The following is a 25,694-nucleotide window of genomic DNA, read 5'->3' on the forward strand; positions in this document are numbered from 1 at the left end:
GTTTTGCTTTTACAGTTTTCAGCATTCAGTAAGAATAACATGATCACTTTCATATCTAGATCAGCCCGATTACTCAGATACCAAGTTTATATAGATTTTTTTTACTACTTTTGCACTGTTGAGAAAAACAATTGAATCCGCAGCACTGCATTCTATGGCCTATAACATTTTTATTTTTCCAGCACCGGAGCTCTGGGAAGTCTTGTTTTTAGCGGGACGAGCTGCAGTTTTTATTAGTACCGTTTTCAGTTACATGTGACTTTTGGATTGCTTTTTATTGAACAAAAGAAAAATAGCATTTTTTTCTTTAAATTACACTTTGTTAAACTTTTTTTGACACTATTTTTTTAGTCCCTGAAGATATGATTGTTTGATCGCTAGGAAAGTACCGTTATGTATTACCATTCTACTAGGCACAAGACAGCAGCCTATCAGACTCTGTGGGAGGCAAGGTCTAATAGGCTGGGTTACGTGGCAGACATGGAGGCCTTTGTTAGGTTGTCGGCTGCCATGGGAACCCATTGGTACTTTGCAATTACACTGCAGGGTGCTGATAGGTGACAGAAAGACCCTCCCCTCCATCCGCTTCCCCCTTTATCTGCTTACATACTGCAGTAACTATTAATTGTGGCATGTAAGGGGTTAAACTGCCAGGATCTGAGGTTTCTCCGCTACTGATAGTTAAAATCCTTTGCCAATGAAGAATCATTTCTCAGTATATTTACCAAATTTAACCACTTGTTCTGCATAATAAAATGTTAAATGTGTTGTCCGGTTGTAGACTACTAATGGCCTATCCTCAGGACAGGCCATCTATAGTAGTTCAGCAGCAGTCCACTTCCTGGGACCCATGCCCAATCAGCTGTTCACCCGGCCAATGCGCTCGTGCACTGAGCTGATTTCTGCAGCAAGCAGACAACGTTGTTTTCATTGCAGTGGTCAGGCTTGATGTGCACAGGTAAAGTTCCCATTGGCGTGAATGGCTGCAATACCAAGCCTGGCCACTGCAGAGAGAACGAAGCTGTGTGCTTCCTGCAGAAATCAGCTCAGTGCCGGAGCACTCAGCCTGCAAAGCTGATCAGCAGAGATTCCGGATGGCAAACCCTTGTCAATCTACTATTGAAGACCTATCCTGAGGCTAGGCCATCCGTAATTTACAAGTGGACAACCCCTTTAATCTGTACTCACATACATCATGCATATCTCTTCATATTCTTCCACAGATCTATCAGAAGATGGAACACTTAAGTCCCTAGAATCCAGATCACTAACCCCATGCATGGCCAATGAAGAAGATGACTATGACTACGAGTATATGAATAGGAGGAGGCAGCAGTCGGAGAAGTTGGAGTATGAGTATATGGACATTCGAGGAGCAGGGGATGGAAAAAGAGAGAGCCTAAAATCTACACAGCAGGACAGTAATAAAGATAATTATTATGGATATGAAAACAAGGAGGACTATGAGTATATGAATGAGCAGGGGAGATGCAACCAGCCGCAAGAAGTAGGAGAGGAAAGTACGGAGTACACCTACATGAACCGAAGTAGCAAAATCAGGAAGGACAGCAATTCGGATGACAAACAAGGCTATGAGGACATGAAGTTAATTACAAGCCAGCCAAAGTCCTCAGACAAACCCACGGTGGTTCCACAAACGTGCCATAGAGAGGCATTACAAAGAGGTTACATTCAACCTCTGCGAGAACTGGAGGTGAAAGACTGCGCTTTTGATAATCCAGATTACTGGCATAGCCGTCTCTTTGTTAAGAGCGACTTGCAACGGACATAGAAAACACTAACAAGCCAGGCAATCTTATTCCTTCTTCACTGTTTTGTTTGCACTCAAGTGGAATAACCCTAATATGTACCCTCTACTGCAGGAATATAGGACTTGATTTCACAAGGGATGAGCGAAATGTTCATATCAGCAGTAGTTACTATTATCGGCTATTGTAATAAAAGTGGACAGGGAAGACTGAATATGCATGTCATGCTGCAACGCTATCACTTGTTTGCTTGGTACTTCATAAGATTCCAGAACCTGAAGTCAAGAAGGCTAAGACATGAGGATTTGCAACATGAATGGCCATTCTTCATTCGTTCACCTGTAAATGAGAAAAGTAGCATTTCATATTTCCACTCTATTGTAGCCCTGTGTTCATGTCCCTTTATGCTAGAATGCAGTATTACAAGTATTACATGATCATGCTGATAAGGGAGATGGAACATTACTTCTGCAGCGCCACCTAATGGAAGGCAGCATTCCTGCAAGTCAATGTTAGACTCTTTATACAAGCCTCGTAACAATGACTGGGAATTGAAAGCCAAGCCAGAATCCATACACAGACAGCTGTTTCGGGGTGTTTGCCCCTCATCAGTAGGTTTCTGGCTTGGCTAGCGAGAGGCCAATGATGTGGGTCAGAAACGCTATCTTTGCTGGGGATGAATGAAATAGCGTCTCATATCGAAAAATCAAACATTGGTCCTTTTTTTTAACTGGAAGTTTACCAGCTAAATTATAGAAATGGGTAGCCCTCATAGTTCTTCTTTTAAAAGGAATTCTGCAATCTAAAGAATTTCTGCCCAAACTTGTAATGTACTTTATGAAGAGTTCGGCACTTTTTGTGTTGCAAGTGAAGCTGTATTGTCAAGGTCAAAATCTGGAAGCACTATTGTATTGTACCTGGACACAGGGGTTCTCTCTTTGATGGTTGGCCCCTTCTCAGGCCCAGCAATAGATACAACACAGTGTATATGTTTAGCCTGGAGCATTGATTTAAGTATGTGATATACTAGATTCTCACATGCTTGGATACACTGTAGCCTTTGGTGACTTTTGAGGCTCATCCACACGGGCACACTAGCGCTGCGTTTTACCTGCTGAATCCCCCTTGATTTACATTTAGGCATTCAAACGGGCATTTTCTTCACTCGAGTTTCGGTCATGTGAAAAACAATGCTGCATGCCCTATTTAGTGCGTATTATGCAACAAAATAGCCTATAAATAGGGATTCATAAATACGCAGAGAATACTGCAAAATTACATATGAAGCTGATGGGTCCTGCTTGCGTATATTCGTACACAGTGATTGCGCATGCAAAAAAAGACAGGCACTGAATAGGCGAATTTCAATCCCTGAATATGCAGCATATTCACATCCCGAAATACGCATACACCCGTGTGAATGAGTCCTTAGCCTCATGATCATTTAAGCACTTACTGTTTTGAGTACTTAATTGTACGCATATTTCCAAATGGATATAAGAGCAAAACCAATGAATTATAATACCGCACTGCCATAGTGAATGTAGCGTGAGATGCCCTAATCAGAGAGATAATAAGAACCAACTCAGTACTGAATAGTTACTACATTTTCAATGTATCCCCGACTGCCACATGCTGTTCAAAAGTACAGAGTTGTGTCTGATCCGGCATGAAATCCGGTAAAATGCCGGAATGCCGAATAGAAACAAGAGCGCATTATAGTCATTGAGGTCCGTTCTGCCAGTGGATTCCCCTTTCCTACTCCCATAATAGAGCCAGAAAACAGAATCCCCAAATGCAGATGTGAACACAGCCTTGAGTTAAGCTTGCTCTGGGCTACAGATTGGTGGTCCTATGAAGAAATGTTCCTGGAACTGAAAAACCGCAAGTCTTGTGGTTTCCATTATCCAATTTGTACGCTAAGCAAGGCAAACACAGAGATACCACTAATGGTTATATAACATCTTAAGAATGTGGGCCGGATATAAAGTTATTGTAAAGTGTTCTCACACAAGAAAATACTGCACAGTGTGCACTCGTTTCTATCGTTATGTTGTTTGTTCACAGATTAGTTCTTGCACGATTGTGTTCCACTGACACCTTCAAAATAAGCTTTTAAGAGGGTCAGAATTGTGGTGTGGCCTATGACCCTTAATACTGCCCCCTACTTGAGGTTAGTGCGGTTGACTTAGGGACTTTTCACACAGGACGGTATTGTCCGCAGGACACAGGGCCGATGTGGATTTTGTCAATTAGTCCAAGGCCACCTCTACTCATGGAGCACTCCCTTCAGCATACCCAATCAGATACAGCAGTCCAAAGCAAGATTCACAGCATAGGCAGGTGTCTGTAAGACCCTATCAGATCTCAGGGTCTCTAGTCCTCTCAGCAGCCCCAACTCCAACCATAACCACCCTATTAGATCTTAGGGTCACTACTCCTCTCAGCAGCTCCAACTCCAACCGTAACCACCCTATCAAATCTCATGGTGACTACTCCTCTCAACAGCCCCAACTCCAACCGTAACCACCCTATCAGATCTCAGGGTCTCTGCACCTCTCAGCAGCCCTAACTCTAACCGTAACCACCCTATCAGATCTCAGGATCTCTACTCCTCTCAGCAGCCCCAACTCCAACCATAACCACCTTATCAGATCTTAGGGTCACTGCTCTCAGCAGCTCCAACTCCAACCGTAACCACCCTATCAAATCAGATGGTGACTACTCCTCTCAACAGCCCCAACTCCAATCGTAACCACCCTATCAGATCTCAGGGTCTCTACTCCTCTCAGCAGCCCCAATTCCAAACTTAACCACCCTATCAGATCACAAGGTCACTACTCCTCTCAGCAGCTCCAACTCCAACCGTAACCACCCTATCAGATCTCAGGGTCTCTACCCCTCTCAGCAGCCCCAACTCCAAACGTAAGCACTCTATTAGATCTCAGGGTCTCTGCTCCTCTCAGCAGCCCCAACTCCAACATGAGATCCTCCTCACTGCTTATGAGCTCAGATTAGGTGTATAATGGCTCTGCAGCATTCTGCCCAATACACTTTTTCACTATCTCGTTAACTGACCAAGAAGACACTCTGAGCCACCTCATTATATAACTTGGCCCCACCTAGCATGGAGCCAGTGCCATGCAACTTACATCTACACATGCAACCTCTGGCGCAACCAACTTATATGCCCACTGCAAACAATACAACTTAGTCCAAAGGTACAGTGCCTACAACTACACGGCGTAGCATGGTATTTTTATGCTACAAGTTGATTGCATTGGGGTACCAGGGTGTGTAGGGATGGGTGGATCAGTGCTCTGGCAGACCTCATAGGAGCTCCCCCTTACAAGCTGATCTTTAGTAAAGGATTGGACAAGATATCATAGACTTTGAGAGAAGCTATTTCCAGAAGCCTATTTGACTTTGATTTGACCTGGATGTAAATACTTTCATAGATATCAATTAAAAAAACAAAACATGCTACAAATGAGGAGCCCTGGCTGTCCGTTTCCTGGAATCTTGTTCAGTCCTTCCTTAGCATAATGGAGCGAATCCTAAAAAAGACGAGGCTGAAGATGCTGACATTAACTTCTAGCAGGAGCTTATGGTTAGCACTGATAATAAACAGCATAAGCGATATTTCTGACTTCAGCCATTACTGACGACAATGTGGATTTTCCATTGAGATGAATTCGGAGTATAAAGTGTAAACCTACTGATAAGAAATGCGTTTGGTTTTTTTTTGTTGTTTTAAAAAAGTGTATTTTTGAGCATGTAGACTAAACTTAATGGTGCCCTTGTTTGCACTATTGTATCTCCCACATGGCAGTGATAAGTGTACAATTCGGTGGACACTGTATGGATCCTGTCATTTACACACAGCGGCAGCCATCACTAGAACAATCAAGTTCTTAATACAATACTATTAGTGATGAGCGAGCATACTCGCTAAGGGCAATTGCTCGAGCGAGCATTGCCCTTAGCGAGTACCTGCCCGCTCGAGAGAAAAGGTTCGGCTGCCGGCGGCGGGCAGGGAGCGGCGGGGGAGAGCAGGGAGGAATGGAGGGGAGATCTCTCTCTCCCTCTCTCCCCCCCGGCTCCCCCTGATCACTCCCGCAACTCACCTGTCGCCCGCGCCGGCAGCCGAACCTTTTTTCTCAAGCGGCAGGTACTCTCGAAGGGCAATGCTCGCTCGAGTAATTGCCCTTAGTGAGTATGCTCGCTCATCTCTAAATACTATAAATCACAGCCGGCATTCTTGCGGCCACGACAGCTTCTGTCCATAAAGTATTTGTGCCTATGCTGTGTACAGGTGACAGACACACTTTAGTAATGGAGTCTGTTCATGTGTGCCTTTCTGTGTATACTGTACATTCTAACACACTGTCAGCTGGTTTTGTACATTTGTATGAACATTATTATCCAGAGTCTATTTTTGTACATTATTTTTGTACCACTCAAATAGGAATGAGAATTGTAACATTTGCATTGGGTTCATACTCCAAGGGTCTCACAGAACTGAGGAAAGTGGCCCTGTTGCCTGTAGAAACCAGAAGTCGGCTTTCATTTTCATTGCACTGGAAATTGAAGCATGAATGCTGGTGACTACGGATTACTGGCCGCTTCGTTCCTAATCTTTTATAAAGGGAAATGTACAGAATCACACTTGTAACTAGTCTCATCTGCCCACCCGTGAGTCGATTTATGTATAAAGTAAAATGTATCAAATAAAATGTCTTTTTATACAGAAGCAGTTCACCGTTTCCTTGTGTTTTCAACAATGTAACAAAAAAATCGAAAATAGATTACTAGTAGAGATGAGCGAGCATACTCGATAAGGCAAATTACTCGAGCGAGTAGTGCCTTATTCGAGTACCTGCCCGCTCGTCTCTAAAGATTCGGCTGCCGGCGCGGGTGACAGGTGAGTTGCGGTGGTGAGCAGGGGCGAGCGGGGGGGGGGGGGGGGGGAGAAAGTGAGAGAGAGATCTCCCCTCCGTTCCTCCCCGCTCTCCCCCACCGCTCCCCGCCCCCTGCCGGTACCCGAATCTTTAGAGACGAGCGGGCAGGTACTCAAATAAGGCACTACTCGCTCGAGTAGTTTGCCTTATCGAGTATGCTCGCTCATCTCTAATTACTAGATACTCACATCAGGCATCACCATATTTCAGACCAAGATTTTGTAGGTATACATTTTTCATATTTATAGGGGTTGGGCCAAGATTGAAAGTTATCCTGTATCCACAAGTTAGGAGATAATGTTCAGATCAGTGGGAGTTCAAACGTCGGGACCTTCGCTGATCCCAAGAACAGAGATCCCAAAGGTCCCCATGTGGCTGCATTAGCCGTCGAACATATGCATCACCACTCCATTGATTTCAGTGGGACTGCTGAACACAGCGGAACACGTCAACTTGACATTTTTTCCTAAAAATGCTGCATATGAAACCATTCTTCCAGGTTCTATAATAAATAATAATCTTTATATTTCGCCAACATATTCCGCAGTGCTTACAAGACAGGGGGAAACAAACAAAACCACGGTTACATGTAGTACTCCATTGAAAGAAACAGTAGGGGAGAGGGGCCTGCTCTAATGAGCTTACATACTACAAATAATAGGGTGATACAGAAGTTAAAGGGGCTGGAGAGGTGCAAGGTATGCCGAGGTGTAGAGTGTGGGATGCTATACACATAGACAATGGCCGAATAATGGCCAAATCAGTATGACTGCAGGTGCCAGTTTATTACGGCTAGCAGGGACTGCAGTCGGTGGGGCAGGGAGCATGTTATCAGGCGGAGTACAGAGGGGTTCGGTTTAGAAGATATGGTATGCCTCCCTGAAGAGGTGCATTTTTAGAGCACGCCTGAAGTTGTGTGAGTCAGGGATTGCATGGATAGTTTTGGGTAGTGCATTCCAGAGGACTAGTGCTGCTCTGGAGAAGTCTTCGAGGTGGGAAATCTCCTTATGGTTTGTCCAATAGGGGCTGTGTAGATGGAAAAGAGGAGGGGGCTGAAGACCGAGCCCTTGGGGAACCCCAATAGCAAGCCTCTATAAGAAAAGTTTTACTTTTGCTAAGAATTCTGTTCAATTCAGTGAAATCAATTTAAATTGGCAATCTGGAAAATCTTATAACCCAGCACGTATTTCCAGCATATAATATTAAATTTTACCAGACTAGAAGAACCTATGCGACTAACACCCGCCATCTGTTGCGACTAAGGATGAGCGAGTATACTCGCTAAAGCACTACTCGTTCGAGTAATGTGCTTTAGACGAGTATCTCCCTGCTCGTCCTTAAAGATTCGGGGGCCGCCGCGGAGCGGGGAGCTGCGGGGGAGAGTGGGGAGGAACATAGGGGAGATCTCTCTCTCCCCTGCTCCCCGCCGCGACTCACCTGTCAGCCGCAGCGGTCCCCGAATCTTTAAGGACGAGCAGGGAGATACTCGTCTAAAGCACATTACTCGGACGAGTAGTGCTTTAGCAAGTATATTCGCTCATCCTTAGTTGCGACCAATGGCCACACAATTTTGCCGGTAATGCTTCCCTTCTACAAACCAAATCATGCAGCCATTGCCACCATTGATGGATGGATTTCAGGCACACGTAGTTACCTCTGCATGGAAACACAGCCTTGGGCCAGTTTCAGACGAGCATACTGTAACAGATCTGTGATACAGAGATGCTACAGATGAAAGTACACCATATGTCATCAGTGTTTCATCAGTATTTGCCCCTGTATATTTTATTTTCTACTGGGCAAATACTGATCTGTATTTGACCAACAGAAAAGAATAGCAATATGGAGGCAAATAAAGGAAAAATAGGCCATGCTGTGTTCAAAAAATAAAAAACGACCCTGAGAAATACAGTCATGTGAATAGATACGGATATTTACATTAGTTCCATATTACATCTAAAATACAGACTAAATAGGCAGCTAAAATAAACTCATCTGAAAGCAGCCTTAGCCCGGTTTTACATGGACGAATTTGCGCGTGCAAACTTTGCGTGCGCAATATGCAGAGAATACAACCCATTGATTGCAAAGGGTTTGTTCACATGCGTGTATTTTGCCGAGGCATTTCGGTTGTGCAAAAAAGATAGAACATGTTGGGGGTGCGCAAATTATTCTTTATCCATATTAATACATACAATGTATCATAGATAGATGCACCCACAATTTATGGGATACATAAATCCTTATTAGGATAGTGTCTATGAGAAAGTATCCATGGCAGAAAACAAGATGATTACATGTCACCTGCAATGCATCAGGGAAATGCCCCTTTCCTCAACATGGCCGTGGATACGCTTGTGTGAGCCCGACCATAGCAGATTTGCTGCAATCTGTGGATGACATACTGGTCATTGTTAGGTGCACTGTTCAGACACAATCTTCAGCTTCTGTGTCTGGCAAATATGCGCGTCGTCCCATTCTCTCTGTTCCCTGAGCTTATATTCACTCGCTTGCAGCACTCCTAGGGTTAATAACTTCTGGTCTCCTGTTTAGCTGATGCTCCTATTCCAATCTGCTGCCCTGGGCCTTTCAGACCTTGCTGCAGTGTTGTTGAGAGTTTGCTCCCTTCACTTCATGTCCAGACGCTGCTTTGGCAGTTACCTTGCGTTCTTTTTTTTTTTTTATAAATTCTTTATTTATTGCTCAGACATATACATCAACAATCATTTTGTCCTTTCAACATTCCAACTATGTCAAGCTACTTATCAATTTTGATAACTGGGAATTTGTGAACTAAATATATCGGATCTGAAATAAACTTATGTGGAGCACCTGAGACCAGGCTCATAGTCTTCTTGGGTGGTCATCTGCGGCGTCTCCATGTAGGAACCGCTGTGTTGTTTCACATTGAAGCATTTAACTAGGTTAACTAATAGACTTACAGGACACATATGGGTTAGACACTTGGGGAGTGGGGGGGGAAGAAGGAAGAGTGATAGAGAAGAAAGAGAAAGAAAAAATGAAAATAATATATAGATATATTATGAAAGGGGGCCGGGGGGGGGGAGATGTGCTGGTGGGCTTGTGGTTAGTTCAGGTAGGTTGGGAACTGAGTAGCGAGCAGTATTCTTCTGTGTCTCGGAATTCTATCCAGTGGTACCATTTTTTCCTAGACTTTTCCTGTGTGCCCTTTAGTGTTGCAGATAGGTCCTCCATCTCCATAATCCATTCTATTTTGTTAAACCACATCGCCATTGAAGGCGGTGTTGGTTTTCTCCAGAACTTGGCAATGCATGATCTCGCCGCGCCTACCAGAAAGCATACCATCGATTTTTTATAAACCGTTAGTGGTATATCGCAGAGTTGTAGGAGGAAGAAGGATGGCGTTTTTGGTAAAGAGTATTGGGTGAATTTCGAGGTGATCCGCCAGACCTCTGACCAGAAGCTCGCCAGCACAGGGCAGTCCCAGAATATGTGCAGCATGGTCCCTTGGTCTATTCCGCATCTCCAGCATGTTGGGGAGACTGATGGGAATAGTTTGTGCAGATGTGAGGGCACCCTGTACCATCTGGTGAGTATCTTGTATCCCGATTCTTGTATTCTGCTTGAGATTGAGGAGGAGTGTGTCATGGTGAATATTCTGTTTCTGTCTTCTGGGGTTAGTTGGATTCTTAGTTCCTCCTCCCATTTCACTATATGTTTCGGTACTGATGTATCCGCCGGTGTGTTGAGGATGTTGTACATTCTAGATAGTGTATGTCTAGAAGGGCCTACTGTGCTACATGTGAGTTCGAATTGTGTTTTGTGTTTCCTGAATTCGCTGGGGTGTGGTAGTGACCGGAGGAAATGTCTTAGCTGTAGTGTCTGCCATATTGGTAATGGGGCTGAATCCCCATTTTCTCTTAGCGTTTCCATGGGGGGCCATTGTCCGTCTTGGATGAAGTGCTCTGCCCTATATTTGCCTTCCCTGAACCAGGTTCGGAATGCCTTGTTTTCGCAGCCCGGTGGGAATCTTGGGTTGTTCAGGATTGGTAACATAGGTGAGGGTCTGGGGGATATATCTGCTCTGTTTGATACTTTGGTGTATACTTTCAGAGTAGGTCCGATGGTAGGGTGTTGTGTGAGGTCTGTGGCGGTTGGATTGTCTATCCAGGGGAGGACTATTAGTGGTATGGGAGATGTAGTCTGTTCTATAGTGATCCACTGTTTAAGCTCTGAGTGACGGTGCCAGTCGATGATCCTCACTAGGTGGACTGCCTGGTGGTATTTCCCAAAGTCCGGTAGTTCCATTCCCCCCTCGCTTTTTGGTCTAGACAGAGTGCTCCTGGCTATCCGCGGGGCCCTACCCGCCCAGATAAAGGTTGTTATCTGTGATTGTAGCGTCGTGAAAAATTGTTTCGGTATGTGGATAGGGAGGGCCTGGAATAGGTATATCAGTCTAGGGAGGACATTCATTTTAATGATTGCTCCTCTGCCAAACCAGGAGAAAGTACCCTTCGTCCATGTATTAAGGTCCTGCCTGATTTTGCTTAGTAATATTGGGTAGTTGGCTGCGTATAGATCTTCCCCATTTGGTGTTAAATGGATCCCCAGGTATTGTATGTGGTCTCTTGCCCATGCAAACGAAAAGTGGTCTTTTAGTTCCTCTACCATGTGTTGTGGAAGGGAGATGTTCAATGCCGCTGACTTGTGGTAGTTTATCTTGAAGTTGGATAGTGTAGAGTATTTATTTATTTCCATCATTAGGTTTGGTAGCGAGATTCGTGGCTTCGAGACAAAGAACAAAAGATCGTCCGCGTAAGCCGCGATCTTGTACTCTGTGTCTCCCAATTTGATCCCATGGATGTTTGGATTGGATCTAATCTGTGTTAGCAGGGGCTCTAGGCATAGGATGAATATCAAGGGGGATAGGGGGCAACCTTGTCTCGTACCGTTTGAAATCCTAAATCGTGTTGAGAACTGACCGTTTGCCCTGACTGATGCCGTTGGGTCTGAGTACAGACTTGTGATCCATTGTGACATGTTTGCTCCTATACCCATGTGTTCCATAGTCGCGAACAGGAAGTCCCACTCTACTCTATCAAATGCCTTGTCCGCGTCTGTAGATAAGAGGCATGTCGGTAAGGCCATTTTCCTTGCTAGATGCATTAAGTTGATGGCTTTTGTTGTATTGTCTCTCGCTTCTCTTAGCGGGACAAATCCTACTTGATCCTTGTGAATTGTTGTTTGCAGGTAGAGGGAAATCCTGTTCGCGAGGATTTTGGCAAATAGTTTCAGGTCTGTGTTTAATAGGGAGATTGGGCGGTAGCTCTGGCACTGCGCTGGGTCTTTTCCCTCTTTATGGATAACTGTTATGTGTGCTGTTAATGTGTCCCTTGGTATTTTTTTCCCTGATGTTATGGAGTTAAAGGCTTTTATGAATATGGGGGAGAGGGTCTCTGCGTATTTCTTGTAATAGGTTAAGGTGAGGCCGTCCGGGCCTGGCGCTTTCCCTGTCTGAGAATCTGTTAGCGCGTTTGCTACTTCCGTCGGGGATATTGGCTCTTCCATTGAGTCTATCGCTTCTTGGGTGAATCTGCTGGAATTGGCTTGATGTAAGTAATCTCTAATTAGGGTTCTCCTGCGTGTCTTTTCCTGTTCTGTCTGTGGTGAGGTAAGGTTGTAGAGGGTTTTATAGTATTCTCGGAACGCCTCCGTTATTTGTTGCGGAAGGTGTAGCGTTTGGCCGTTGGGGGCGTTGATGTGTGGGACATAGGTTTTGGCCCTTGTGGTGCATAATGCCCGAGCCAGCGCGCGGCTAGGTTTGTCGCCAAATTCATAGAAGTGTCGCCTGCACTTTATAATATTTCCCTTGGCTTGTCCCAGGCAGTGTGCGCGTACTTTCTCTCTAAGCTGGAGCAGTTCAGCTCCTCTCGTATTGTCTTGGGTGGTTTTGTGTATTGCTTCCAGCGCTTGAATTTGGTCTAGCAGCCTTTTTAGGTGTGTACCCCGTTCTTTTTTGATGCGGGAGCCAAGCTCCACGCACCGTCCTCGGATTACGCATTTATGGGCCTCCCAGACAGTTAGTGGGTCTACCTCAGGAGTGTCGTTTTGTTCAAAGTATTCCTTTAGCGCTTTATGTAATTCTTCTGATGTTGTCGGGTCCTGAACTAGTGATTCATTAAGCCTCCAGTGCCACTCTCTTCTGTGCAGGGTGGGGAGTTTTAGTTTTATTGTGATCAGGGCGTGGTCTGAGAGTGTGATATTGTCTATGGATGCCTCTGCTAGCGTCTGCAGTGATGAGTGCTGAAGGAGGAAGTAGTCGATTCTGGAGTATGTGTTGTGTGGTTGGGAGTAGAATGTGTAGTCCTTAGTCGTGGGGTGCAGGATTCTCCAGGCGTCTACCATTTGGTATTTGTGAAGTGTTCTTCTAATCCTACGGTGTGCTGCTATGGAGAGGCTATCGCTCCCTCTGGATGTATCTATTCTTGGGTCTAGGGTGGTGTTGAAGTCCCCTCCAAGTATCAGGGTGCCCTCCTTGAATTCCTCCAGCTCCTCCAGGATTCTCTCAATGAAAGTCACCTGATTGGAGTTGGGGGCGTATACTGCTGCAAGTGTGACCGGTGTGCAAGCGAGCTTACCTTTGAGGAGCAGGTATCTACCTCCAGGGTCGAACCGGGTTTCCTTCATTTCCCATGGGATGGAGCTGGCTATGAGGATCGAAACCCCCTTGGATTTGGACTCTGCATTCGTGCTGTGGTAGGCGTTTGGATATCTGGCATCCGAGAATCTGGGACAGGCGTTTGTGCGGAAGTGGGTCTCCTGGATGAAGGCCACTTGTGCTTTCCTTTTCCATAGAAGATGGAGGATGGAGGACCGTTTCTCCGGGATGTTAAGGCCCTGTGCGTTGATTGAGGTTACAGAGAGGTTAGATTGGTCTGTTATCATCGTAAGTCACGGAGCTGAGGGTTGGAAAGTTAGAATATGTAAGTGGGTATGGGGGAGGAGAGCAAGGGCGAGGCGTGAGGGGCTGGGAGCTGGGGGGGAGGGGGCATATAGAGAGAAAAGGGAGAAAAGTAAAAGAGAGGGGAAAGGGAAGAAGAGAAAGAGAAAGAAAGAGGGGGAAAAGAAAAAATAAATAAATAAATAAAATAAAATTTTAAAAAATTGGAATTGGGCGGGAGGAGATTTTAGAGAAAGACAAGAAACACACTAGGGGGGTGCAGAAACAATAACAGTCAGTGCTTAAGGCTACTTGTTAGGCTAGCTGCTGTGCTATACTATATAATATTAATCAGGGCTCTGTTTCCCCGACGCTGGGGGGGAAGAACTCGATGCCCTGATACCCTAAAGTGGGGTACGTGGGAGTGCACCGGGTCGGAGGGTCCGCGGTCGGTCTCCACTGGTTGCTAGTTCGTGAAAATCGGAGAGAGTCTGTATTTCGGTCCTTTCGCGGTTTTTCTGTGGCTCTTCAGTGTGTCGCTCCGGTGTACCGCTTGTATTGCAATTCGTACTGTGGGAAACTTGCTGAGGGTATAATGGATCGGATCTGTCCAGCAAGCTGAGGGGGGGGGGGAGAGGCGTGTGCGACCTTCTTGTAAGGCGGGTCTAGTGGGGGGGGGGGGAACATTTTTCCTCTTATCCTTCTCGTAAAGCCCTGGTCAGGAGCTAGGAGTCCGTATTCTTTTTCCTTGTATTTGGAGGGGCTCGTTCTGGGAGGAATTGTGACTTAAAGGTTTGTTGAGGTGATGTCCATGAGCTCTGTCCAGTCCGGAACTGGGACTGCCGGGACTTCCAGAAACTTAAATGCTCCCTCAAGGTCCGCCGGTGTTCTGACTGTGTATAGGCGACCCCGCTTTCTGAGGATCAGGTGGAATGGATGGCCCCACTTGTAAGTCGCTTCTGCCTGTCGTGCGGCCTCTAATAGCGGGCGGATCTGCCTCCTGCAGCTGAGGGTCAGTCTTGAGACGTCGGGTAGAATGGAGATTTCTGTTCCGTTGAATTTGACTGGGCCGTTTTCCCAGGCCAGTTGTTGGATGTCTTCTTTCTGTCTGTAAAAATGTACGCGGCATACAACGTCTCTGGGTAGGTTAGGGTTCCGAGATCTCCCTCCTAGCACTCTGTGGACCCTGTCTAGCTCTATTATTCTATCTTCTGGGCGCTGCAGGAGTCTGTTAAATATTGCCGTGACGCAGTCGTGCAGTGCGTCTGGTGGGATGTCCTCTGGGATGCCACGTAGCTTCAAATTGTTGCGCCGGCCTCTGTTTTCTATGTCGTCCAGATGGAAAGTCAGGTCTCTGATCTGTTTTTGCTGTTTTTCTACGATAGTTGAGAGCTGTTGAAGGTCCGTAGATAGGGTCTCAGGTTTCTCTTCTAGGGTTGTGACCCATTCTGTGAGGGCCTGTACTGACTGACTAACTGTGGCGATAGCCCTATCGTGTTTCTCTTCCATGCGCTGTAGATGCGTCTCTAGGTCTGCTTTGGTAGGTAGAGCACGAATCATCATCCATAGCGCCTGTAGCGTTTGGGAGTCGTCTGCTGGTGGCGTTGTTAGATACGCTGCTGCCGCCGTGTCGGGGAGTTGCGTGCCGCGGGTGTTTGGCACCGCATGGTTGGTCTCTGGGTGTGCACCTTTTGGGGTTGCAGACAGCGTAAGTGGGGTTATTGTACCCTCCAGCCTTACTTCTTTAGTGTTTGCCATGTTCTCCCAGTATGTGTCATGTTCTGCCTCCTGACTGGCTGTGTCCAGGGCATGGCTCTGTCTGGGTTTTTTTTGTGGCTCTTTGTCCTTTAGGGAGGGGGTGAAGTGGGCAGGGGGTGTCATGGGGGACCCTCGGTCATTTGTTACAGTCCTTTTACTGACCGTGTCCTGTGCGTGAGGTCCTCTCCGAGGTGGGCTGTCTGCGGTCTCGGTCAGCGGCTGTCCCATCATCTTTCTGTTCCCCAGCTCTGAACCAGCAGGTTGTCTGCCTGTAGCTTGAGCTCCGGTATTGTAGGGCTGCGGGGAAGTGAGCCCCTTGTTCCTTGTCGCCGTCTTGTTGGCCGGGGTGTCTTCTGGTGCGTTGGGGTGCCGCTTGTGAGCTTCTGGCTCTGCACGTGGTCCCGGTGCGGTCTCTGCCCCTGGTCCCGGCGCGGTCTCTGCCCCTGGTCCCGGCGCGGTCTCTGCCCCTGGTCCCGGCGCGGTCTCTGCCCCTGGTCCCGGCGCGGTCTCTGCACATGGTCCCGGCGCCATGCTGAAGGTACTCTTCCCTGCGCTGATAGATCGGTGCTGTGGGGCGCCCGCTTCTCCGTCGCGGCGTTCCGCCGGCTTCCCCTTCTGTTTTGCGGCTCCTTCTGCTAATGACAGCTCCTCTCTGTCCGGAAGTAGGGGTGAGGGGTCTGTGGAGGAGCACGCCACCGGGGCCTTGTGTGCGCTCGGCGCCATGTTAGAGAGCCTCCTGTCTGTGCCTCCAGCTCCCGTGCCCTGCAGGAATCTGCTCAGCGGGGAGCCAAGGGTCTGTGGCTGTTCCGACCGGCGTTTCCCCACCCTGGTCATCATCTGTGGCTGTTTCTCGGTAGTTTTCCTGGTCGGCTAAAAGGTAAGCGGTAGCGGAGCGCTGAGGTGTGCGTCCTCACTCTCCCATGCCTAGACCGTTACCTTGCGTTCTGCTGGTGTTCTGTGTTCTTCGTTCGTGTACTCTGTGGTCTGTTATTCCCATTGTCCGCTTCTCTGTTTATCCTTTTCAGCTCGTTCCTTCTTTGTTCTGGCCCACCAGGGTACGTCAGCTCCTAGAGGAAGACAGTGGTGTTGTCCTTATCGGGACGAGTGCTCCGTTTATAGGCAGGAGTTTCCCTCTCCTGGTTATCAGTTCAGGGCAAGTACTTTCCCTAGTTTCCATCTACATACGGGGCTGTTCATCTGGTATCTTACCTCCCACACTTGGGTTGGCTGTCAGCCGTGCTGGATTGGATCTTCACCTACCCGGTAGGTTGCCACAGTGGTTCCACATCCACAGTCCTTACATTCATAGGAGCAGAGAGGACTGGTTTTGGTCAAAAACCTCTAGCCAGCAGAAATGGTCTGGCCTTCCCACCAGAACAGTCTGCATAATTTGCATACAAACTATGAGGTATATGTGCATGGCATGCAGCCATATGCAATGATATTGCGTACTAAGTGCGTGCCGCCAATAGCCATGTATTACCTTGGCATGTATGCACGCCAAGGTAGAATATGCTGTGATTTATCTTGCACGCGTATTTCACACAAGTTGTGTGAACCACAACATGGCCGCCTACTGCAGATTGGTACAGCATATTACTCACACGCGCGGGATACGCTGTACCAATACACTCGTGTGAGCCCGGCCTTAACACACTCACGGTGCGTGCATGCGATTTGCTGCAATTCGTGGATGATGTACTGTTCATAGGAGCAGAGATGGCGGGTTTTGATGAAAAACCTCTAGCCAGCAGAAATGGTCCGGCCTTCCCACAGAAACAGTCTGCATAATTTGCATAAAGCGGTAATTTTATAAACAATGATGATTCGGGTATGCTTTTATTAGGATTCCTAACAAAATAAGTTTTTAAACCACAGTAGATTGGTATTCTATCACCAGGCTCGGTTTCATATGTTGGAAAGTGATGTCAGGTTCCCTTTAAAACCTATAAGTTATCTTCCTTTTTTCTGACAGAGGTAAATGATTACATTTAAACAGACTATAGTTACCCTTTTTATTTTTCATGAAACAATAGATCATATGTTTAAAAATAGAGATTTATAGTTAAGAAACATACAATAGCTTTCATTCTTCTACAATGTCTCCATTCATCACTGACACAATGCAGCTATCTCATGCAAGCGCTCGGCATGTAAAGCAATGGCGATATTATTGCAAGATGTAATTAGTGGAGTTCCGCCTGCTCCTGTGACACCTTGGAACGTGATGTATGTATAAACAAATGTTGCAGATCTTTTTTTATGCATTTTTTGATGTATTTTTGCAGGATTTTCCATTTTCATAAATCAGCTTTATAAAGAGCTTCGCAACATTTTTAACAATGTCAGATGGCCTATTTACAAAAAGTTGCACATACAATATTTCACTTATTGTGTAACATATCCGTAACATTTTTTATTTCAATTAACATACTTCAAAAACTTCAAATGTATCTTTGTGAAATGTTTCCATTTTATGAATGTCTGGTAAGTTTTACGTTGACACAAAGAGATGAGATGTTTGGCTTTTACATGCTGGTTGGCAAAAATATTCTCTTTATATTGTTTTGGTGTTGCCCAACTCTAAACTCTATCGTATGACATAGGAAAGAGTCTGGGGCAGGGGCGTAACTGTAGGGGATGCAGGGGATGCGGTTGCACCCGGGCCCAGGAGCCTTAGGGGCCCATAAAGCCTCTCTTCTCCATATAGGGAACCCAGTACTATGAATAAAGCATTATAGTTCGGGCCCTGTTACAGGTTTTGCATTGAGGCCCAGGAGCTTCAAGTTACGCCTCTGGTCTGGGGTATATACTATACTCCTCTCTTGAAGCAGAAATGGCAAGACAACACAGAATGTACCTCCAACATGGCCTTATTTACTCAGGGACGTCACTTAATCAGTTCTCCGGAGCAACTGTATCCAGTGTTCCTGAACATTGCGAGATAACAGATATCTTTTGGCAATTGCTAGGTTACTGCAGTGGTTATTCACAATGAGCTAATTGAACTGGATAATGGTAAATCATAAATTGCAAAGTATCCAGTCAAAATATGTGTCTTTAACCCCTTAAGGACACGGCCTATATTGAGTCTTGGGACACGATAAATTTTGGGTGATTTTCAACTCCACTTTTCAAAAGTTATAACTTTTTTAGTTTTCTGTCGACATGGCCGCTATTGTTTATTGTGTAGTAAACTGTAGTTTTTATCGGTGCAAAATGTTTTCGATCATCCAAGATGTCCAATGAAATGTCCAATGAAAACTACCTATCCCCCGCTGTGCATTGATAGTGTTAGATTACCAATGCACTATACCTGCTCTCTGACTGGCCAGAATTGCTCATGTGATCAGCACTGGCCAATCAGAGAGCAGTGCACAATGTGCAGTAGGCTGGATTCACACGAACGTATATCGGCTCGGTTTTCACGCCGAGCTGATATACGTCATCTCTCTCTGCAGGGGGGGAAGCTGGAAGAGCCAGGAGCAGTGCTCTGAGGTCCTGCCCCCTCTCTACCTCCTCTCCGCCCCTCTGCACTCTTTGCAATGGGGAGAGGCGGGACAGGGGTGGGGCTAATTCTCAAAACTTAGCCCCACCTCCTTTCATTGCAATAGTGCAGAGGGGCGGAGAGGGGGTGGAGAGGAGGCAGAGAGGGGGCGGGAGCTCAGTTCCTGCTCCTGGCTCTTCCATCCTCCCCTCCCTGCAGATGAGGACGACGTATATCGGCTCGGCGTGAAAACCGAGCCGATATACGTTCGTGTGAATCCAGCAATAGATAGTTAGAAAATTGCTGCAGCTATCTTGAACAGCTGAAAATTGGGTCTGGAATCAGCAGATTGGAAGGGTGAACAAGAAGAACTGCAGGAAATAAACCCTTCTCATTCTCCTGTCCCAGGACAGAATTTTGTCCTGAAGCCAAAGGGACGCTTTAGGTGACATAAGGCTGAAATCAGTGAATTTGTCATTACTGCATGTTGCCCTATATAATTATATGAATAAAAATGAAAAACGAATTTTAGTGAATTTATAAAAAAAAAATGTTGAAACTTTCCCTTTAACAAAGATCTTTTAAATGGTAAAACACAAAAAAATTGTAGAAAATATGACATTTCATAAATGAATGCGGGATCTGACAGTCATGCAATCTGAACTCAAGTTTTTATAGACATAAAAAGGGAGATGTGCCTCCTTAAGGCCTCATGTCCACTGGATAAATCGATTTAGGATATCCCTGCAGGTGTCCCGCACGCGTGATCCGTGCCCATAGGGATGTATTGGACACCTGCAGGTAAGTAAATACCTGCCGATGTCAATTTTCCCTGCCGCGCGGATTGCACGTGCAGGTAAACACCCGAAGCATGCTCCATTTTAGTGCGGGTCTCCCGCGGGGACGGCTCCCGCAGGCTTCCATAGAAGCCTATGGAAGCCGTCCGGATCCGCGGTACACCCACAGCTGAATTTCTGCTCTCCGGCGCAGGAGCACATCCGCCGGGCAGAGGGAAAGAAGATCTGGCCGCGATGGACGGGAACCCACAGCGTCCGGACAGGTAAGTTAAATTCAATTTTCCGGCCTCATGTCCCCGGGAAAGGAGGGACCCGCTGTGGGATTCTGCATGGAGAATCCGCGCAGGACCGAATTTCCTAGTGGACATGAGGCCTCAATTGTGTAAGGGAATCTGCACTGAGCAGTCATAACGTTAAAACCACTAACAAGTGAAATAAATGACATTGATTATCTCGAGACAATGACATCTGTCAAGGGGGAAATGTACAAGTGAATAGTCTTCTTGAAGTTGATGTGTTGGAAGCAGGAAGAATGGACAAACGTAAGGATGTGTGCTACTTTGATACTTGTGATGGGTAGACAACTAGATCAGAGGCTCCCCAAATCAGAAGGTCTTGAGGGGTGTTCCTGGCATGCAGTGGTTAATGACTAGCGAAATTGATCCAAAAAAGGGAAATTGAAAGAGAGACAGGTTCATGGGTGCACCAAGGCTCATTGATGCTTGGGGAGAGTGATGGCTAGCCTATCTGGTCCGATCCCACATAAAAACTACTGAAACATATTGAAAAAGTTACTACTAGCTATGATCGAAAATTGTCAGAACCCACAGAACATTATAGCTTGCTGTACAGGTGCAGGCCAGTCAGATTGGCCATGCTGACTGTTGTCCACCGATGAAAGCTTCTACTGTGAGCATCACAACTGGATGATGGAGCAACAGAAGAAGGCGGCCTGGTTCAATGATTCACACTTACCTTTACATCATACTCATAGCCGGATCCGTTTGGAAGAAATGGCACCAGGGTGCACTATGGAAAGAGGTCAAGCCGGTGGACGTAGTGTTTGCTAGTTGCATCCTCCATCGTCCCCACCGCCCTCCTCTTCTGTCTTCTCCTTACATATGTGATTCTTTTTTTCTGCAGGATACATTTCAAGTGTGTTCACCTTTCCTGTTTTTATATCATATATGGACTCTAATATGATATTATTCTGTCCACTTATCTGATACAGGGGCTTTATGTTGCAACACTTTAAGGGTTTGTCCAGTTACCGGACAACATTGCCCATATACAGGGGGTGGACAAAAATACGGAAGCACCTATGAAATACATAGGATTTTAATCATTAGCACTGAGCTGCCCTTTTGACCGCTACTTGGCCGAGAGCTTTCCCACCAAATTTGTGTTTACTTCACCTCTTGCCTTGCTCTGGGTGGTTTTAGGAGATAGCAGCTGAGTGGCTCAGACCCCTGACCAATGGAGCCTTGTTGCTCTGGCAGGTGATCACTTCTGCCCGGCAGCATCTGTGTCACATTACCTCCCATTATGTTCCATGGGATTCTAAATCATATTTCAATAAGACACGTAGAAACTGATTTAAAGGCATGCATTTTGTACAGTGTCTTCATACTTTTGTCTTCCCCCTGCTGTGCTACTATAACAAAACAAGCTGTATTTACCCCTCCTCTGGTGGGATCAAGCGCTGAAGACCCGCTGTTTGTCGTGACAGGTGGATATCCCCTGACCGATGCAGTCAATCGCAGGTTGCAGCGTCACCGTTTTGAACTCCTGGCATCATGGTGCCCAGGATGTGAGCGCCGATGCCATGAAAATGGGCGGTGACGCAGATGATTCTGATTGTCTGCAGCAGTCAGGTGATATCCGGCCAGCATCACCTGCCCCAATAAACACCAGGAGGACGGCGGGGTTGCGGTGCTGGATCCCCGCGGCAGAGACGGGCAAGTACAGCTTCTTTTGCTATTTTAGCACAGCTGGACCAATATGGACCCTTTAATAGCTTACTCATGTGTCTGTGTTCTTCTCTGCCGCTGAGAGTTCCCCGTGGCAATGTTCATATGCTTTCCCTTTGATTTCCACAATCAAAATTCAAGGGGTTTCCCAGAGAAATACTACTGATGACGTATCCTCAGGATTGGTCATCAATAGTTGATCAGCTGGGGTCCACCGCCCGGGACCCCGGAGGGTCAACTGAATGGGTGTTTGCTGTCAGCGCCGCAATACGCAGGGGTAGAAGCGTAAGCTGAAGCTTTGACCCCTGTGTAGCAGTTGGCGCTTGTAACTACTATAGCGCAGCTCCCAGTGATTTTAATGAGACCCCAGCTTGCAATTACAAGTACCAACCACTAGGCAGGGGTCAGAGCAGCAGCTTTTGCTCCATACCCGTGTGTTACGGTGCTGACAGTGGGCGCCCGATCACATGGGGTTCCAAGCGGCGGATGGCACCCAATGAACTATTAATGACCTATACTGAAGATACATTATCTCTCTTACAGTATTTCCCTGGAAACCCCCTTTAAACATTTGAATATGAAAAAATGGGTGAAAACTGAGGATATCTGCGCAATTCTAGATTCAACCTGCCCAGTATGACTCCGTTATTGCACATGGTATAAAGCCTGGTTTCTCCAAACTGTCTAGCGCTAAAAACTATCCTTGTTACCCTTAGCAACCAGCTTTTATTTCCTTTACTGCTCTGCAAAAATATAAGCTGTGATTGGTTGCTACGGGCAACAGTAAATGAGGCCTAATGTTGGTGAGGGCAGCTCACACTACACCAGTATTAGGCGTGGCCGCCCCCTTATATATAACCATGCCTCTGCTCTATCCTCCCAGTGACAGTCCTCAAAACAAAACTCTGTTCTCATTTATGGGACTCAATATTCAACTAATATGGAACTACAATTCCCGTCATGCTTTGCGCACGCCGCCGGCGCCCACAGCTTCCTCGCGTCACAGAGGCAAGGCGGCTGCGAACTACAACTCCCATGATGCTTTGCGGCTAACCCGCCTGACCCTCAACCCTACGCCTGCGGTGTGCTCCCGCCTCCTGAGCCCTCGCTCTCTCTGTGTCCGCCGCACGCCCGTGCAGAAGGGAGATCGTTGGACGCCAAGATGTCGGGTGACGATGAGCAGCAAGAGCAGACGATCGCTGAGGATCTGGTGGTCACCAAGTACAAGATGGGGGGCGACATCGCCAACAGTGAGTGTCCGGCTGTCAGCAGGAGGGGGGGATGGAGCTTTTCGCCGGGTTCGGGGTGTCCGCACACGAATGTCGCCGGGACAGGTGGTCCCAGCAGGAGATGAGCTCGTGGGCGCCCCGTGTGTACTGGCGGCCGGGAGCTGCTCAACGACAGTGGGGGAAGGGATCGCACGTGTCCCGCCTGCCATGTGCCTCCCCGGCACCCGTACATCTGCGGGGCACCCACGTGTCTGCCGGGCCCGCCGCGCTGCTAGGTGATCGCGGGGCTCTCTGGCGCTTCCTATGGCGACTGCTCGTCCTCTGCTGTGTGCCCTGCTCGTCCCTTCGGGGGTTCAGCCGCGGTGAGGGCGGCCATAATAGTCCATGAGGCTCCTCCATCCGCTCCTATAAGGATTGTTGGCCGCGTTCACACGGGCGGTTTTGCGCAGCGGATTATGATTGCAATGGGCTCATTTACAGTTGCGTATCTTTCACATGCGCTGCGTATTACGTGCCGCGATAGTCCATTGAAATGAATGAACGCGTGTAAATACGTATACGCCGCATATTCATTCACAAAGTCACAAAAGCATATCTCAGCCCGTGAACACTCCGTGTCTTCAGAAATGCCGTGTGAACGCTCCCCTGGTGACCTGTAGCCGAAATGCTGTGCATTTTCCAGGACACAATCCGCAGCGTTTCCGCAAGAGACACAATTAAAATCTGTTTTTTTGACCTGGAATCGGCTGCGCTTTCATAGCTGATTTCAAAAGATTCGCGCACCCCCCCCCCCCCCCAACCTCTGACGTCACACTTGGCGCTTCCTTCGTTGGGCACCTGGTGGTGATGTCACATGTGGAAGTGGCATTAACTGACCGGTGGCGCTCATTGGAGACGGCCAGGTGAAGGAAGACCTGAGAGCGTAACGAATTCAAGGGGGGCGGGGGGCTGTATCTTCTGAAATCAACTGATTTTTGGGGTCAAAATTTGCAGCCGTGGTGCTGAATCTGCGGATCCCCCGGAGTGTCGGAGTTACTGGATCCCCTTCCCTGATGATCCTGACTGCCCTCCTCGCTGCGGCTCTGTGATCGTCGGCTTAGGCTATATTCACGTTTGCCTCAGACACTTCCGTTCGGAGGTTCCGTTGCCGATCGGGCATGAATCGAGGTCTGCTTATTGCCGTTCGGTTCCGTCATAAGACGGATCCATCCGCCCAGGGGATTCCCCTTTCCTGCTCCCACAATGGAACCCCCACCACAGTAGTTAACATAGCCTAAGGCGTGTTTTCACCATGTATTACGCGTGTTTGCACAGCCACGTAATACACATTGAATGGAGTCAGTGAGCGTGTAGATACGTATGAGAAATGCGCAGTATGCTGTATTTCTCAGTGTGAGCCCTATACTGTATAGGCAGTGCTGTCCATACACAATATACTGCATAAGGGTGTCTATACATACGCAACACCGCTATGAACAGGGCAGGGAGTTAAAAAAAAAAAAAAGGCACACTGCGCATGACCGTGTTCGTGGTCATGTGCGGTATACTCGCTGTCCGTACGCGGTCTCTGCTGGCTAACTCTGGTAGAAGCGATACGCCCGTGGACAGGAGCCCTTAGGATTTTCATGTATAGCGTATACTCTAAAAGGGGATTTCTGGGGATTTACTATTGATGACCTGTCTCCGGGATAGTTGGTCATCAGGGGTCCACTACTAAAGATTAGTGCAGACGATTGGGGGTCAGAGACAAAAGTCAAATAGAAGGCATCGCTCTCGTCGAAATCAATGGGGGTGATGCCTTCCATTACACTTCCAGCTCCACCATTGTGGTCAGAAGTGTAATATAAGGCATTGCTCCCATTGATATCACTAGGAGCCATGCTCCTCCCCCTCCCTCCCAATGTGGCTGTCCAGCTCGGCTGCAGGTTCTGAGGGGCGAGGGACAGGTCATCAATGGTAAATTCCCCGAAGACCTCTTTAAATGTTCATTGACAACATATACAAGCGTATACAGGAAGCACAAGTTATCTCTACAGGATAGGGCATCACTTGCTGATTGGTAAGGGTCTCACCGCTAAGATCCCTGAGGGTCCTGTGGCCCCCATTCTTACTGCACTCCCACCGTGAGGACACTGAATGGCGCTACATTCACTGTCAGGGCAGCTGCTGGGGATCCCTGCGCTGCGAACACTCGGGTATCTCCGCCAGCCCTGTTGATAATGATTGGAGCGCCGACCCCGCATGCTCAACTGTCCGACGTCATTGCAAGGGGTGAAGCGACTCCGTAGCGCAAGGGGGATCCCCACCGGCCAGCAAGTCCTCTGTCCCATGCGGTACTGGTACAACCCATTAAGCAGACCTGTAACTCTTTAAAATGTGTAGTTTAAACAGATTGCTGTAAGTTGTGTCCGTTTTTGCATAAAAAAAAGTTCTTTTCACTGTAAGATCTTTATTAATAAAGTTTTGGAGTTGAAGGCTTTTTTTTTTTGTTTGATAAGATGTATATGCTAAATGTATGGAAATATACAATTATGTGGTTTTTCCATTGATGTAAAAGGGCACGAGTTTCCATACGGTTTGCTTGTGGGACAGTAAAGTGTGGCGCCCCACAGAATAGTACACAGAGGTCAGGGAGGTCGGAGGTACGCGCTCTCCAACCATGGTCCGCCAGTTCTAGTCAATGGATACGTCAAGCAATATATTTTAATACGGGGAAAACAAATGGAAAGGCCCCAGCGTGCCTCCGTTCCATTGGGTTTCTGTTGTGTTTTTTGTTTTTTACCACATGGACCTGTTTTTGT

The 25,694-nt window shown here is 47.2% G+C and overlaps 2 protein-coding genes across 3 annotated transcripts in view; both read left to right on the forward strand.

Moving 5' to 3' along the window:
- The window catches only part of ERBB3 (erb-b2 receptor tyrosine kinase 3), an 85,384-nt gene extending 78,862 nt beyond the window's left edge, over positions 1-6,522 (forward strand). For both annotated transcript variants that reach the window (XM_066585102.1, XM_066585111.1), the window contains exon 28: positions 1,224-6,522. In XM_066585102.1, the coding sequence (XP_066441199.1) occupies positions 1,224-1,792 (569 nt within the window). In that variant the 3' untranslated portion in view covers positions 1,793-6,522. The remainder of the gene's footprint in view (positions 1-1,223) is intronic.
- Positions 6,523-22,713: 16,191 nt separating this feature from the next.
- Positions 22,714-25,694, forward strand: part of PA2G4 (proliferation-associated 2G4) — a 29,728-nt gene continuing 26,747 nt past the window's right edge. The window contains exon 1 of the mRNA XM_066585124.1: positions 22,714-22,914. Within this exon, the coding sequence (XP_066441221.1) occupies positions 22,827-22,914 (88 nt within the window). The 5' untranslated portion in view covers positions 22,714-22,826. The remainder of the gene's footprint in view (positions 22,915-25,694) is intronic.

This window comes from Eleutherodactylus coqui, chromosome 1 (assembly GCF_035609145.1).
Source record: "Eleutherodactylus coqui strain aEleCoq1 chromosome 1, aEleCoq1.hap1, whole genome shotgun sequence".
Taxonomy (NCBI): Eukaryota; Metazoa; Chordata; class Amphibia; order Anura; family Eleutherodactylidae; genus Eleutherodactylus; species Eleutherodactylus coqui.